The sequence below is a fragment of the Alosa pseudoharengus genome, unplaced genomic scaffold, assembly GCF_046254945.1.
Source record: "Alosa pseudoharengus isolate Yale_2024_CS ecotype anadromous, Long Island Sound unplaced genomic scaffold, YU_APseudo_1.1 YU_APseudo_1.1_scf_13, whole genome shotgun sequence".
Classification (NCBI taxonomy): Eukaryota; Metazoa; Chordata; class Actinopteri; order Clupeiformes; family Clupeidae; genus Alosa; species Alosa pseudoharengus.
The window spans coordinates 7,916,594-7,934,424 of record NW_027468598.1 but is presented as its reverse complement, the minus strand read 5'-3'; the positions used below and the strand labels follow the sequence as shown (position 1 = coordinate 7,934,424).

The 17,831-nt window shown below is 40.6% G+C and overlaps 1 protein-coding gene across 1 annotated transcript; it reads left to right on the top strand.

Moving 5' to 3' along the window:
* The first annotated feature begins 4,226 nt into the window (after positions 1–4,226).
* Positions 4,227–12,428, top strand: LOC143121092 (extracellular calcium-sensing receptor-like). The gene is made up of 6 exons (XM_076281483.1): positions 4,227–4,390; positions 4,666–4,957; positions 5,601–6,416; positions 6,546–6,773; positions 7,166–7,289; positions 11,521–12,428. The coding sequence occupies exons 1-6, from the start codon at positions 4,281–4,283 to the stop codon at positions 12,426–12,428; spliced, it is 2,478 nt and encodes an 825-aa protein (XP_076137598.1). The 5' UTR covers positions 4,227–4,280.
* The last annotated feature ends 5,403 nt before the right edge of the window (positions 12,429–17,831 follow it).

The following is a 17,831-nucleotide window of genomic DNA, read 5'->3' as shown; positions in this document are numbered from 1 at the left end:
ATTCACTGCAGTAGACCTGCATCACTGTATGAAACATTACAAAAACATGAAACATGACACATTACATATAACTGTAAATCATCTGATTATCTAATATTTACAGATATCTAGGCTATATTTAACATTTATTTGATATTTGGCCTGTTATGAAATCATGTATTGAACAATTTAAGCACAGCTCAGCTTTAAGAAAGTCAAATAGCCTAGATGCATGCTTAGCATTTTGTGATCATTAAGGCTACTTTCACAAACTCTTAGTCAGCTGTCCTCTGATTTACCGATATCTAGGCGACATTTGTAATATTTATTATGACCGCCGCGCAGCGAAGCCAAATTTCCGTCAAGTATTCCTGGGACACTGTAAGACCGGGGTACACGAAACTTGGTGGGCATGTAACCCCACATGGATAGCATGGAACCTCCTGTTTTCGTTTTGATCTGTAGCCCCCCCGCTGGACTGGACCCCCGAAAGGAGGGTAGGGCAGACACAGTTTTCTGTGAATATCTCGAGAACCGTAGGGTTTAGGAGGACCATTTTTTTTTGTATGTTGATCTCAAAGGGCCATGTCAACCCATTCCATAACCACTCATTTCATGTATAGCGCCACCTAGTTGAACACAAAAAAGTAAAAATGAGGTGTTGTAATCGCAGGTATCTGTGACCTAACATAGTCAAAACTGCACTGAAATTGGAAGTGTAGGATCATTATGACACCCTCTGAATGCACGCCAAATTTCGTGGAATTCCGTTCATGGGGGGCCACACAATAAATTAATTTATGTTACTATACACCAACTGGCCTGTAGGTGGCCGGAGACAGCTTTCTGTGAATATCTCGAGAACCGTAGGGCCTTGGAGGTCCACCTTTTTTTTTTGTATGTTGGTCTTAAGGGGGCATGTCAACCTATCCCATTACCACTTATTTCATGTATAGTGCCACCTAGTAAAAAATTAAAAAGCAAAACATTTTCATCACAATATCTCTGGCTGACATGGTCAAAACTGCACGAAATTGAAAGTGTAGGATCATTATGACACCCTCCGAATGCATGCCAAGTTTCGTGAACTTTCGTTCATGGGGGGCCTTACAATAAAATAATTTATGTGTACATTTAGTGACCGTACACCAACAAGGATTCCCGGGACACTGAAAGACCGGGGTACACGAAACTTGGTGGGCATGTAACCCCACATGGATAGTAACCCCCCCGACTGGACCCCCCGAAAGGAGGGTAGGGCAGACACAGTTTTCTGTGAATATCTTGAGAACCGTAGGGCCTAGGATGACCAATTTTTGCGGATGTTTGCCTCCAGGGGTCATGTAAACCCATTCCATATGCACACATGTGCATAAACAGATACACACGCACACACATACATTCACAGTAATCCTACGTATGACACATACTCAGACAGTAGACATATACGCATGCATGCACATGCACACACACAGGCACATAAACAGGCAAACACACAAGCACATGCACACACACACCCACACACACATAAACATGTACACGCACACATGCACACAATTCAAGAATTTCTCAGAATTATGAACAGGCAAGATGGGGGTGGGGTTGTATAAAATGTATATTACATGTGAAATCTATGAACTAATCATGTTCTGGTACTTGTTGTCTAGCAGATACCAGTGAGAATTGAGTGTGCATAATGCAATTCAGTGAGACAGTTAGAATCATATATGCCTTTCAGCGTGACTTATTTTTGTGGAAAACATGTGCTGGACTGGGCGGCGGTCATAATTTGTACCGCTCTGCGGTACATCTAGTTTTGTATTTGGCCCGTTATGAAATAATGTGGAACAATTTAAACACAGTGTAAAACTTAAAGCCCAAATTTGGTGTGTATGTATGTTGACATTTACTGCAAATTCAAAACGAGATTACTCTGGAACGGCTAACTGTACAGGGGACTGTTTACACCTTTGTGTTCGGTAAGGTCGGCTGTTTATTCTGATATATGGTTTGTCATGTGTTAAACGAGGGGTTCGTGAAGTATTCCGCCGAGATGAATGGGTAGGGAGATGGACGCAAAACCTTCAGTAGAATTTATGATTATTGAATGATATTATTTACTTTTCTCGCGAACCGTTCATCACAGCAATTAGCGGCTGACATCGTTAAAAAGCTGAGAAAAAGCTCTTTCGTGTGATATTTGTGATGTCTGTGTGATGAGTAGGCTACTTCGCAAGTAGTTCAACTGAGAAGAATGGGTGAATTTGGACGCACTTTATTTCTTGCGCTAACTTCTCCACTGCGTAATTTGCGCTGTGAATGCTAAGATTGTTTTGACAGGCCATAGGCTAAATATATATCGCCATGGCCGTCGTGGCCGCCGTGAAATTTCTACCCTGGTCACAACAGAGCTGTCCAGTACCCTTGCACCTTGATTTTTCACGCCAGCTGATGGAATTTGCAGGCCTGACAATTATCAGCCACCATTACATTATGTTAAATATCAACCACTGATCCACCTGTTTACACATGTGCCCAGCATCTAGACCATAACAAATTGGCCATTGCTACGGAATAATTTTACTTCATTGAATGGCATTAAATGGTGACTGTTGACCATGCAGCGACTACAGAAACCTGAATTATGTGACAACCATAGACCGCTACCCCATTCCACATATTCAGATATGTACTACACAACCCAAAATCCTGAAGTGTAAAGCAATGTCTTGGTGGATATCAAAGTTGCCATGGAAATGTTTTTGATTTCAAAAACAACTCCTCAGCCCATGCTTGTTTGTTCGAAGATGGTGGCCGATATAAAAGTATCTTATCAAATAGTCGTATTGGTTTGCCTTTTGAATCAAATGTTTTGTGGTCATGATGCACCTTGTAGCTGGTTGGCCTGAGTCTACTCAGCCCCACCATCCTAAGAATGTCTCAATGCACTGCAGAACTCCGGAGCTCAGCAGCGACTATTTAAATGTGTGTAGTGTCATTATTCTCTACTTATTCAAGTCTGCTTTATAAATGCCATAATGACTGATGAGATGATGAGTTGGAGCATTTGTTTGTGCATTCAGCTTCATAATCTTACATGATGTGATAGAACTGTAACATTGTTTTGGTAGTAGATTTGTAATATAATTATTAGTGATGTAATATCATGCAAAAGTATATACTGTACACTTTTTTACAACAGGCAACTAATAATGTTTAAATACAAATTATGATCGTACTGTTGGTGACTATTATGAAAATGCAATTCACAATTCTCAATAGTGATAATAGTGCATAAACATATAACCATAAACATGCCAACCAATAGTGAAAGCGTTCCCTCAGCAATTACATCCAGCCACACACAGCCTAGTGCCATTGCCAAGGGTTGAAAGAAGACCAAAAGGGCCCTCTCTGAGACTGTAGAGGACAGGAAGAATAGCACAAGACATGGCAGTTGACTGTTGCATTTGTCTAACAAATGAGATTCTGTCCTATGTAAAACACGTTTTATTATTTTATATTCCTTACGTCATTTGTTATTACTAAAGAAAATACTAACTACAAAATAACCAAACATTTTGTCATTTTAGAGATTTTCACAAGTCAGGAAACCATTTTGGTAATATACAGGTAATGGCAATGTACCGGTAACACCAGAGTCAAGAATGGGAAAAATACTTGTGACATTGCCCTATCTTTTCACATAATGATTCTTAAATGGTGTACAGTAGGTTTAAATGCTTCCTCCTTCTGATCAAGAGAGAAACCAGTCTTTGACTGCCACCCTCAGGACATTCTGAAAGAGCCAATGATTTGCTGTAAAGCCTAATGTGCATAACAACTACCTAAAATGCATTGTAACTTATATATATATATATATATATATATATATATATATATATATAAACCTTTCATTTTTTGGGTGATGCCTTTATGAAGTGAGAATATATAACCAAAATATTCCAATACAATAAAATGTATACAGTAGGCCTATAGGTTTGTTCAACCTCTCTAAATTCCCCCAAAATGAATGAAACCTCCCTTCTCACACAAATGGCCCATTTGATCAATCTGATCTGTCCAATATCAGACAACACAATGAAAAGGCACACCCCTCTCTATAAAACAATTGAGAACAAAGAGAGGGAGGCAGACAGAGAGCAGACATGCAGGTCTCTCTGAGTCTCCTTCTGCTGGCCTGGACAGTCTCAGCAGCCACTCTGCACTCTCCCACCCTCACCTCCAGCTCTGATACATCTGACCTCTGCCAGCTACGGGAGCAGTTCAATCTGACTGGGATGCACCAGGATGGAGATGTGATCATAGGGGGACTGTTTGAGGTCCATATGTTTGCTAATTTTCCAGAAATGTCTTTCAGGACTAAACCAGAGCAGCTCCGGTGTCATGAGTGAGTTGAGAAGCTTCAGGCCAAGTAGTAGGAAAAAAAGTTGATCAACTGAAGATATCTTTAATTCAAGTTATGTTTGTGTTTATGCATATGTACAAATCTGTTGTATTGTTCCATAAAAATACTAAAAATGTAATGTAATAATGACTGCTAATGTATACATATAAAAAGGGCTTTATTTGACAACCAATTTTCATATGTTGTAAAAGTAAGCCTGTTAAGTAGCCTAATCATTATGTACTTAATTATCTTAATGGCGATTTTTTTTTTGTCAGGTTTAACGTGGACGGTTTCAAAACAGCACTGACAATGGTTTTTGCTGTGCAAGAGATCAACCGAAACCCAAACCTGCTCCCTTATATAAAGTTAGGCTATCAAATATCTGACAATTGCATGAGGCTGGACGTGGCATTCCGAGCTGCCACAGCTCTTGTCAGCGAAACTGAAAAGTATTTTTCCATGCGGAATTGCACTGGGTCATCTCCCATGTTAGGCATTGTGGGAGATCCTGTGTCCTCTCACTCAATTGCCATATCCAGTGTACTGGGACTGTTCCGTGTTCCAATGGTATGTAACAGCAAGGAATTTAACTGGAGTGCTAACATTTTCTCAGCATGCGATGCTGATCAATGGCGATGTTGATGTGTGGCTACCATGTCTATACCAAAGGAGATACAGCTGAAAAATTAGCTATAGATCACATGTCTCTTTTCTCTGTTATCTCCAGAATATGTTTGCAAGGATTCAAATGTATCTTTTGGGAACTATGTTCATGTTGATGAAATGAAAATAGATAGCTATCATACTGTATGTCACAGCCATGACAGAAACATGGCACTAGAATGTTTTATTCATCCATGGCCTCTCAATATAAAAATAAGATTCAGTCATCATACAATGTTGTTTGAATAATGTAAGGCTGTTATGACTGTTTCAAACAGAATCCTGCAAAGATCTTCTTTTGGTATAACTATTGATAATATAGATAATTATTTTTAGCGCTCTCCTTTGTGTAATGCCACCACTAACTAAAAATGGTAGTTTACATCTGTATAAATTAATATTAACTTATGAACCATTAAAGAAAAGGATGTTCATCTTTAGTTACACTAAACTGTTTTATCAGCTTTATAAAGTAATCAGACTTGTCATGTAATTTAATACAAGAACTTAATGCTTAAAGAACTTCATGCTTTCCATTGTCTTTTAGGTAAGTTTTTTCGCCACCTGTTCCTGCTTAAGTGATAGACGGCGCTACCCCTCTTTTTTCAGGACTATTCCCAGTGACGCCTTCCAAGTGAGAGCTATGATTCAGATATTGAAACACTTTAGGTGGACATGGGTGGGCCTTGTCCATGATGATGATGACTATGGCCGACATGCTGCTAAGTCTTTCCATGAAGATGTCTCTGCATTTGGTGGTTGTGTGGCATTCTCAAAAATACTGCCCAAAGACAATGATATTGTGGGGATCAGAAAGATCATGCAGACAATTAAAGCATCCACCTCTCGAGTGATTGTGGTCTTTTCAACCGGGTCAAATCTACAGCCCCTCATGGATGAAGTAGTTCGTCAGAATGTAACACGGCAGTGGATTGCCAGTGAGGCATGGTCCACTTCTAATGCCTTTCTTATCCCGCGCCTGCTCACTACACTCAGAGGCACTCTGGGCATTGCCATCCGGCGTGGAGAGATTGAAGGACTGAAAGAGTTCCTATTGAGTGTCCGCCCCGACAACAACACTGACAGTATGGTGAGAAGATTCTGGCAGGAGATGTTCAGTTGCAGGTTTGAGCCAGAAGAGGCCTTGGCCGTATCTGAGGGAAGAGTGTGTACAGGAGAGGAGGACCTGAGCAAAGCTGATTTGGCGTACAGCGATGTGTCTGACCTCAGACCCTCCTATAATGTCTATAAAGCAGTCTATGCCCTGGCACATTCTCTCCACAACCTGATGAGCTGTGTCCCTGGGCAAGGGCCCTTTAAAGGGAATAACTGTGCTAGTCATCATGACATGCAACCCTGGCAGGTATAAATAAATGTTTGAATGTTTTTTATTTACTTGAAATGCAGAGCTTTTCCCAAAGTATTTGTGTTGTGGTCTGATATTTTCCAAGTAAGAATTTCCATTGTTATTCCTCCATCTTGTTTGTATCAGCTGCTTCACTACCTACAGTCAGTGAACTTTACAACAAGCTTTGGGGATCACGTGTCTTTTGATGAGAATGGCGATGCATTGGCCATCTATGACATCTTGAACTGGCATGGGATGCCAGATGGGACAATGAAGACCAGAACCGTGGGTGTTGTTGATGAATCGCAACCAACCGGGAAAGTCCTCAGTATAGATGAGGACAAGATCTTCTGGAATTTTGAATCAAAAGAAGTAATTTAACCTCCTTTTAAGTTGAACATAAACATATGCTAAGAAGGGCCATGTGTAGGACGTTTATTTAAATTGTTAAAAAATTATCCAGAAAAAGCAATAGAATGTGAGTAATGACATGTGATGTCAATAACTATATAAATAAATAAGCACATCAAAATGCTTTCCCATCTACAATATTAAAATCATTCCACTAGGACTATGAATGCAAACAAATTTAGTCTAATGCCTAAGAAAATTCAGGTTTCAGAAATTCAAATGACTTAGAAAAACACTAGTTAAACTAGTTTCAAGTAACTAACTTACATAGCAACTCATATCATATTTATATAGGGGAGCAACAAGTTGTTATACAGTATATCATAATTGCAACATGTTTCTTTCAACCTCAGCCTCCTAGGTCAGTGTGTAGTGAGTCCTGCCCCCCAGGAACTAGAAAAGCCATAAAGGAAGGACTACCTGTCTGCTGCTTTGATTGTATCCCTTGTGCTGATGGGGAAATCAGTAACACTACAGGTAAAATGACAACAAATGTGCTAATCCTTAGTTCAATACATAAACATTTAAACGAAAAAGGCTTAATGCCAATGTTTACTGTTTTACCCAGCATTATGTTCTGAGAGTACTTCCTCTCCATATTAAGTCCATATTAAGAATGCAAAGCAATTCTTACCAGTGTATCTTCATTGGGAATCAAATGAAAGCAAAGAAAGTTACAGTGCAGCAGGCTTGAGGCAACACAATGTATTCTTCAGAAATATAGCTGATATAAACTGAAATAAATGCTATACCAGAAGTGCATGCACAAAATGTACACACATTATAAAGGACATAACAAACACAAAAAATGCCATATAGCCTATTCATTATCTTTGAGTTCAGTTGAAAATAAGGAACTTTTCATATTGAGAAATATGCACAAATGCAAGTGCAAAATGTAACCTAGGCCTAGCCTGGGTGTTCCCATGCTGCCTTGCGCGCGATTTGATTCACGCTGCTAAGGCAGCCTGGAGACCAGGGGGTCAAGAGCGTGCAGATTAGCTTCGGCATGTTAGCATACGCCATTTTCAAATATGGCGCTGCATGGAGCATTTGGAACCAGCTCCATGCACGAAAATCCGTGTTGGGCACGAGCTCTCATGCGCGTACATGTTGGTGGGCGGGTACCTATCCGGCGGCTACAGCCAAACGTTATTCAGTGCGTATTTCTTGAGGATCCTATGAGAAGACGTGCATATTATGGTTGTTTATCCATCATATGACAAATAAACAAATAAACAAATAAAGAAAATTGTATTGATCTTGTTTCGTTGTTGTTTGTCCCGAACAAACATAGCCTAAACATGATTAAAGACAATAAATTGAACAACAGCGGCATAAAGACCTTGTCTCGTTACACCATGGGTCTCCAACACGTTGCTCTCAACCTATAGCCGCCCGAGCTTGCCAGAGGCTGAATCACTAGGCTACTACATTTAAACACAATTATTGCCGCGAGGCATTCCAGCCTACGAATTTAATAAAAAGTAAACCATGCATAATTAAAAAAAAAACTCAGTCTAGGCTACTTCGCTATGCAATTAGGTTTCCATTAGAGCACAGCGCACGTTCAATGAATGAAGGAAAGGCCTTGTCTCGCAATAAACAGCTGGAAATTCCAACACTTTTTCAACTACACAAAACTTTACAGTGATCATCAAATACCCTCTAGATTTAAATGCACATCAGTCTCAACATTTAGCTATATAATAAAAGTCAAAAAGTAAATTAAATCCCATACCAAAACCGAAAATCGTCTGCGTTTGATAGCCTGGTATGCCGCTCCAAACAAAACGCATGTCTCACAATAACGTACAATGTAAGAAATAAAGGTCTGCCTCGAATAAGCCTACCTCAAATAAATACCTGTGCTTTGCAGCCTAAGTAAATAGCAGACCCTGGACATAATTTAGGATTTACGGAAAGTATGCAATCATACGATGTTGGACGCCTGGCGATGCTCTGGCCGTTTACTGTGCCTCTGACACCGCTGCCTCATTTGGATGGTAACTCCACAGGTGAGCGCGAAGATTGGATGTCGTGGATGCGTAAGTAAACTGTTTTTTGCTGAGTCCGCAGACAACATTCTCTTTAACCGTTACTTTACCATCTGCGGTGTACAACTCAAAGTAAAGACACCACATTTTAGATGAGTTGGGGACGTAATTGTCCGCTCAGGCTGACCGTTCTGTGCGTTATCTTCAATACTATCTTCAATATTATTTTCAAAACAGGGTGGCTATTGAGGGCTCTGGCTCCAGTCATTATTGTGGCTACTGGCTTTTATTGGCTTGATTTGGTCATGGGCCAACGCTAAAATACGTTTAGAGCACCCGCTGAGATGGCAAACAATAAAATAAAAAACAAACTAGACTGTAAAAATGCGCTACACTTGGCACTAAAAACCGAATAGTTTATTTATAGTTCGACTACGGATATTTCACGTCATGTTCGAATGCACATTTGCAGCAGGACAGCAGGCAGACCCACTGATCTATAATAGATCAGTGAGGCAGACCGCTCTTAGTTAGAGCCGCTGTGTTATCCAATGAAATTAAGTTGCGCTTCAGGCCGACTCCACTCGGACTCCATGCGCGTTCCCGATCAACTTTTTCTTCTTCTTGTTATGAGGCAAGGACTTTATGTGCATTATCGCCACCCTCTTACTGGAGGACGACTCTCTTTTTACAGAATATCCAATAAAAATCGACGTTGGTCCATGCGTCATTTCCAGCTTTGTAACTTGGCGCATGGTCAGAGCCGACTGGCGCTGGATCCGAACCCCAGTGTTCAAGATGGCGTTGACCATAGATATATACACTAGATGTCGCCTTCTGCTTCTCAGCATGCGTCAACACCGCCGCCATCTTTGTACAGGGATCTGAATCGCTAAACTAGTTCTCCTGTATTGTCAGCGTTACCTATTTAGCGACGTTTGGCCATCCCCAGCGATAGAAAACCTTTTTAGTGATTAGCGACAAATTTGGGAACTTCTCACAATGATGGCAGATCGGCTTCTTTGTTGTTGAAACGTAAGAAAATCACCTTTCTCATGGCTTTGTCATTTATGAATTCAGCTACATCTCGTTTGCCCATGGCACTGACCCATGATTATAAAAGTAACGACTGGCGTAGCCTATGTAGTAGCAGAGGTAAATGTTCTACAGATCTACAGCAACTTCTGGTGAGATTACAACTTACATGAGTAAACGAGACGAGGGGTATGTGGCCTCAACCAGAGCCTGTCTACGAAGAGCCTGTTTACTTTCATTGTATCGAACCTGGTTGCAGTTTACTCATTGTTCCTCTAGGGGCCGCCGCTAGCTAGTGCAGAATGAATGGGAGTCTATGGGGCTAGACGGGTAAAATGTATCTTTATTATCGTCTTAAGCTTAGTTTTCTGTAGACTCAACCATAAATACATGCCTGTCAGTTGGAACAACCCAAAAAATTAGATAATTGCTTGAGATTTTGACGATTTATGGTGATTTTATTTTCGCTAGATCTTTGCCCAGATTGACGCTAATGCATTATAGAGGAGTGGATCACTGAAGCAAGATGGCGTCTCGATTGACGCATTCGTTCCAATGAACAGCAGTAGTCAAGGCGACATCTAGTGTATATATCTATGGGCGTTGACTATGAATTGGCCGGATTTACTAGCCTAGCCTCCACCATTTATTTGTATGGAGGGCGGGACTTAGTCACTCTCTCCAGTTATATATAATACCTCCATGGTGGCGCTAGCCAGGCTAGCCTAGGCCTACGGCACATTTCAATGAAGTGCATAACAAACAGAAATAGCCTAGTCCATATCTCCATTAACTATGTTTAGTTCACCTGTAACTGTGTAGGAGTGTTAGCCTAAACAATGATTAGCTCGTAGATTATAGCTTAAACTTGAAGTGCTTCAGTCATATTTCAATTCCATGTCGACTGAGCCGACACCGGCACTGACATGAGTGCACCGTCACTTGCCACACACATCAGCACTCAAAGTTTTTAACTGGCAAACAATGGATTTTATGTAGCGGCGGTGACAAAATAGAGCTTAAACGTAAGTTAAGGGGGGTTCACATTGTACGCGTAAGTGGCAGCGCTGCGCTATGAAATCCGTTATTGTCAATGGCTTACGTACGCAAGAACTGGACTGACGCTGCACTTTGTGCTGAACCATGTTGAACTTTGACCGCAGCGCGCTGTAAATCATAGGTCTTTTGCGCGGAGCCCCGTGGCAACCACAACAAAAAAATTTCGGACATGACCTCAACCAACTTAGCGGTGAGGGCAGTGCATGCCGCGTACAATGTAAAAGCCGGCAGCAGCAAAGTGCGATACTGGTGTGTGGAGTTGTATTGAGAACAGCGGAATCTAATGTAATTGAATGCCGAAAGCGGGTTGCGTCTCACTCATGTCAGCGCCAGTGTGTGTCCACAGTGTTTAAACCGCCATTCAGCCGACCGGGAGTTCAGAACTGCCTTGGTGTTTATTATCTCCACGACTACAGGAGGAAGACTTGGAGGAAGCCTTGAGGACAAGAAACGGGGCATCAAAGGGTCAAAATAATAGCAGGCCAAAGATGATTGTTGCTAAAAGAACAAGTGACTGTATAAAATAAAATAAAAATAGCGTTAGCATTATGCTCGGTACTTAATCGCAATCGCATTTCCTCTTCATTTCAATTCACTTCTGATTTTCTGTCTTTCAGATTCTCTTGAATGTGTCAGATGCCCAAAGGAGTTCTGGTCAAGCCTTCAGAAAGACCGATGTGTCCCCAAGGAGATTGAGTTTCTCTCCTATGAAGAGGCTTTGGGCATCTCCTTGACAACAGTGTCCCTCCTTGGTGCGTGTATTGCTGCTGTGGTCCTTGCTATATTTGTTCACCACCGTCATACTCCTGTAGTGCGAGCCAACAACTCCGAACTGAGTTTCCTGATTCTGCTTTCACTAAAACTCTGTTTCCTGTGTGCACTGCTGTTCATTGGCCAGCCCAGGCTATGGACCTGTCAGCTCCGCCATGCAGCATTTGGTATCAGCTTTGTACTCTGTGTCTCTAGCATTCTGGTCAAGACAATGGTTGTGATTGCAGTTTTTAAGGCCTCAAAACCTGAAGGAAAAGGGGCCATGAAGTGGTTTGGGGCAGCCCAGCAAAGAGGCACTGTCATCGTCCTAACCTCTCTCCAAGTGGCCATCTGTGTGATCTGGCTCTCCACTGCCTCTCCTACCCCTCACAAAAACACTCACTACCAGAGCTCCAAGATTGTGTTTGAATGTGCAGTGGGCTCACTGGCAGGTTTTGCTACATTGTTGGGCTACATAGGCCTTCTAGCAGCCATTAGCTTTTTGTTAGCTTTCTTAGCAAGAAACCTCCCAGATAATTTCAATGAGGCCAAGTTCATTACCTTCAGCATGCTCATCTTTTGTGCTGTGTGGATTGCTTTTGTTCCTGCCTATGTCAGTTCTCCTGGTAAATATGCAGATGCGGTGGAGATCTTTGCAATCCTGGCCTCCAGCTTTGGCCTACTCATGGCCATTTTTGCTCCAAAGTGCTACATAATTCTCCTGCGCCCAGAGAGAAACACCAAAAAGGCACTCATGGGCCGAGCCTCTACATGATATGCTTGCAGGGTGTTGCCTATTCCACTTCCAGTAATGAGTTAATTTTAAATTTAGTACACTCCATACAGTTGCCACACTCTTCTCAATCCTGCATTATATGGCAAGACAATGCTTTGTAATCACTGAAGTAATGTTTCCACTGTAATCATTCATGTTTACATGCCTTGCCTATCATTGAAGTTTAATGCATGAAATAAAACACCTTTTCATTCATTACATTTTTTGTTGCATGTGACTGATAATGGCTAATGAGCTTGAAAATGAAAATAAATTTGGACTCTACATTAGAAAATAGTAAGGGCACTACTGAACTAGATTTTAATGTAATTATGAACATGATATTAGCCTAGATATATGATGAATCTGAAAGTATATTGAATTTCAAATTACACCTATCTCACTCCCTCACGTCACAGTTATACGTTGTATGGACTCCGCCCTTCAACAGCTCCGCAGATACCAATCCCTTGCTGCACTGCAGCCTTCATGAAAAATGTGCATACCCCGCTGGAGGGGGCTACCCTATATACAGTGGGGAAAATAAATATTTGAACCCATGCTAAAGTTGACTAAAAAGAGGAATATAAAATCATCTGTTAGAAATTGAAATAGAAATCTTAATGCCTTAATTAAAAAAATTAGTAAAAATTCAACCTTTAAGGATACCAACTTTCTTAGTGAATGAAGAATGTATCGTAAATAAATAAATGTTCTTCCTTAAATTACAGGGGCAATAAGTATTTGACCCCTATGTTAAATTCCCATAGAGGATTTTTTAATTTTAAAGGCCACTTATTTCATGGATCCAGGATACTATGCATCCTGATAATGTTCCCCCTGTATTTTGGAATTAAAATTGCTCCACATCATCACATACCCTTCACCATACCTAAAGATTGCCATGGTGTGTTTTTCAGTTAGCCTATAGCTGGTTTGATTTGCATTGAACTCAATGAGCATCAAACCAGTTAATATAATTGAAAAACACACCATGCCAATCTCTAGGTATGGTGAAGGGTATGTGATGATGTGGGGCTATTTTAAATCATTGTGTTCAGAAACAAGCTGAACCTCATCTGATTTAAACTAATGTATAAAGTGTTACTGCTACAGATTTCGCGAATTGCTTTGCTTGTAAATGAAGTTGTAGGCCTACTTTCCTTGTGATTGTTGAATGAAGTTGTAGGCCTACTTTCCAATGTGATTGTTGAATGATGCTGGCCAGAAAAGAATATAGGTGAAAGTTTCTGTGTCATATGTCATAGGCCTTCCTCTCGTCTCATTGCTACTCGGGCAGTCTCAGCAGGGAGATGCAGCAGCTGGCAGGACGTTATTGCGTTAAAGCTCCTCTATGCAGCTTAAGCGATTTCTTTGCTGTTTTCTTGTTTTTTGCTCTCAGGTTTCTCTGCAGTGCTCCCACTGCAGCTTCAGAGTATATATTTTACCACACTCCTCAATCGGTCAGTCTACAGTTTCGGCTTTCCCTGTTCCTCCAACAACGGTTTACTCGCTTTCTTCTTCTTTTCGCTGGCTCTGCCATGACAATGTCTGAGTTCTGCATTAAAACACATCAAATAAGCCGTGGAGACAGAATTTTTCGTTGATCAACCACTACAGAGCTTGCCCCGGTATACGCTATAGCCCCAAATCGCAAACAGTGGATTAGCTAAGGGCAGTGAGCCAAATGCTTCCCAAATAGCATTTTCTAACCAGTATTGTTCAAAACAGCACCAAACCTCGCCAGTAGCTTGCTCGGGGTCCCTACACATAAAACAAAGCACCAACAACATAGTTAGCGAACCCAGAGTTTATTAGAAGACTGTTAAGAACACCAGCTCCTCCAACCCAGTATCGCAAGGATTCATTGTACTGTCACGTTTGGTTAGGCTAATCTATTATTTGTGATTCCTGATTAACATGTAAATGGAAACATTCCCTATCTTAACACTTTGCTGCAGATACAAATATCTTATTCTGGATATACTGTAGCCATAACCCGAATATCAGTGTGGAGTAGATGTGTTAACATATCAATCGTGATTTGCATACAAATGCCTTGCAATACATGACCCAAAATTAATCACTACTTTGAGATGACCTTGCCATCTATTTATCTACAGTATCTACCTATCAACCAGCATAGCATCCACTTTATTATGACCGCCGCGCAGCGATTTTTTTTTTTTTTTTTTTCACATGTCCAAATTTCCGTCAATGATTCCCGGGACACTGAAAGACCGGGGTAGATGAAACTTGGTGGGCATGTAACCCCATATGGATAGCATGGAACCATCGTTTTTCGTTTTGATCTGTAGCCCCCCCGCTGGACTGCACCCCCCGAAAGGAGGGTAGGGCAGACACAGTTTTCTGTGAATATCTCGAGAACCGTAAGGTTTAGGAGGACCATTTTTTTTTGTATGTTGATCTCAAGGGGCCATGTCAACCCATTCCATAACCACTCATTTCATGTATAGCGCCACCTAGTTAAACACAAAAAAGCAAAAATGAGGTGTTGTAATCGCAGGTATCTGTGACCTAACTTAGTCAGAACTGCACACAATTGGAAGTGTAGGATCATTATGACACCCTCTGAATGCACGTCAAGTTTCGTGGAATTCCGTTCATGGGGGGCCACACAATAAATTAATTTATGTTACTATACACCAACTGGCCTGTAGGTGGCCGGAGACAGTTTTCTGTGAATATCTCGAGAACCGTAGGGCCTAGGAGGTCCACCTTTTTTTTGTATGTTGATCTCAAGGGGCCATGTCAACCCATCCCATTACCACTTATTTCATGTATAGCGCCACCTAGTTAAAAAATTAAAAAGCAAAAAATTAGGTGTTTTCATCACAATATCTCTGGCTGACATGGTCAAAACTGCACGAAATTGAAAGTGTAGGATCATTATGACACCCTCCGAATGCATGCCAAGTTTTGTGTACTTTCGTTCATGGGGGGCCTTACAATAAAACAATTTATGTGTACATTTAGTGACGTACACCAACAAGGATTCCCGGGACACTGAAAGACCGGGGTACACAAAACTTGGTGGGCATGTACCCCCACATGGATAGCATGGAACCGTCATTTTTCGTTTTGATCTGTAGCCCCCCCGCTGGACTGGACCCCCCGAAAGGAGGGTAGGCCAGACACAGTTCTCTGTGAATATCTTGAGAACTGTAGGGCCTAGGATGACCATTTTTTTCCGTATATTTGCCTCCAGGGGTCATGTTAACCCATTTCATGTGCGCACATGTGCACAAACAGATACACACACACACACACACACACAGTAATCATACGTATGACACATACTCACACAGTAGACAAATGTACGCTTCCATGCACAGACACATACGCAGGCACACACACAAGCACGCACACACACACACACTCACACACACACACACCCACACACATAACATAAACATAACACAAACAATCAAGAATTTCTCAGAATTATGAACAGGCAAGATGGAGGTGGGGTTGTATAAAATTAATTTTACATGTGAAATCTAGAGCCCGACCGATTTATCGGCGAGCCGATATTATCGGCTGATATTAGGCATTTTCCAAACTATCGGTATCGGCATTTATAATGGCTGATAAATGACTATTTTAAAAATAAAATAAAAACGGACGAAACACCCTTCAACCATGTCATGAGTGTTGGCGTTGTATAGTTTGTCCACCAGAGGGCACTCTACACCGTCCCTGCTGGCAACACTCGTTTATAACGCGCCACACATCCTGCAACCTGCTGATCCAGCCAGAGTCGGGCAGAGAGAACCAGTTATCCGAGAGAGAGATCATCAGTTAAGTGTGTTCATGGTGATTTGGTATAACAATTGAAAAGAACATCCCCATCAGTTCTCTTAACACAAGTAAGCATGACAAAATTCGTGAAAACAATGTCCAGTTTTGCTGCTGTTAAATAAGCCGAGTGAAGCGGAATTAGCTAGTAATTAAGTTACTTGTTACAGTGTAGTTGACTGTCTGTCCTTTTAACTTTTGACAATGTGACTGAATATGACTCTAACGTTATTTCTTTAATAGCGTGACAGTTATAGCAGTGAGACGTATCATCTCTCCCCGGCCTGTTATTTTGAAAGCGTATGTTTTACAATTTGCAGTATGACGTTATCCATTGCTAAATTATGGCTCATCATAGACTAGCTAACCACAAAGCTAGCTAATGCCATGAATATCAGTGGAAGACCGCTAACGTTAACATTAATGAGCTTGGAAACCACAACGAATTTATTCTGCCTAATAAAGTAATGATTACTGTATTTATAACTAGTATATCTGTAGTTACAGTCCCTGCATTGTAAAATGTAAGTTAGACGTGCGAGGAGTGAACATTTAGACATAGAGAAAAAGTATCAAACGTAGCTTGTGCATAAAAGTTAGCTTTTCTTTTAAACGTGTGTGAAATCCAATGACGCCAAGTGTGCGTTTCAGACTGTCGTTCAGCCGCAGCATTAACAAGTTACATAATGGATTTAGATCACTAAATAGTAGGTTTTAAAAGGCAGGCAGCAACTGATGATTGAAAATGGTTTGATGTAGCTTGATGGAAATAATTTTAAAAGTGCAGGTAAAGGGATAAGCAAGCTGACATTGTAATTATAAGGTAACTTATAAGGCAATAGGGACTAATTATTACACACGCAAACATTTAGGAGTGACCTTTATCTTGTTTAATGATAATACAAATGATGATGATAGTAATAATGTCATCATTATTTTTTGTAATTAAGTCTTAGTTCAAAGTTATATTTATGAAGCTTGCCAAGTCTTTTAATACTGGTAACTTTGATTTGGTTGTTGTTGTTATTGTGTTTTTGTTCAAAAGACTAAGTTTAATATCTTAAGTTTCTATTTTTATACATTTTATTTATCAGAACTTTAATATATTTCGATGTTCCACTGTGACAATATTATTTAAAAATAAATAAAAACAAGTTTGTTTTTAAAATGCATTATCATATTATTTTAGTCAATACTCATAAATAACTACAAATAACTAATGTTAGGGAAATCTGTTAATGTTTTGTTGCGCGTTTCTAAAAAAATATATATATCGGCCGATATATCGGAATATCGGATTTTTAAATCAACAAATATTTGTATCGGTATCGGCCTTCAAAATCCTTTATTGGTCGGGCTCTAGTGAAATCTATGAACTAATCATGTTTTGGTACTTGTTGTCTAGCAGATACCAGTGAGAATTGAGTGTGGATAATGCAATTTAGTGAGACAGTTAGAATCATATAGGCCTTTCAGCGTGATTTCTTTTTGTGGAAAAAATGTGCTGGACTGGGCGGCGGTCATATTTTGTACCACTCTGCGGTACATCTAGTTTAGCATAGCATAGTTAATGGTTAAAGTTAA

What these genes read in the sequence shown, in the direction of transcription:
- LOC143121092 (XM_076281483.1), top strand. Translation starts at nt 4,281, where the DNA reads ATGCACCAGGATGGAGATGTGATCATAGGGGGACTGTTTGAGGTCCAT. An exon ending in GAGCAGCTCCGGTGTCATGA is followed by an intron (nt 4,391 to 4,665) that starts GTGAGTTGAGAA and finishes TTTTTTTGTCAG; the next exon opens with GTTTAACGTGGACGGTTTCA. An exon ending in GGAAATCAGTAACACTACAG is followed by an intron (nt 7,290 to 11,520) that starts GTAAAATGACAA and finishes TCTGTCTTTCAG; the next exon opens with ATTCTCTTGAATGTGTCAGA.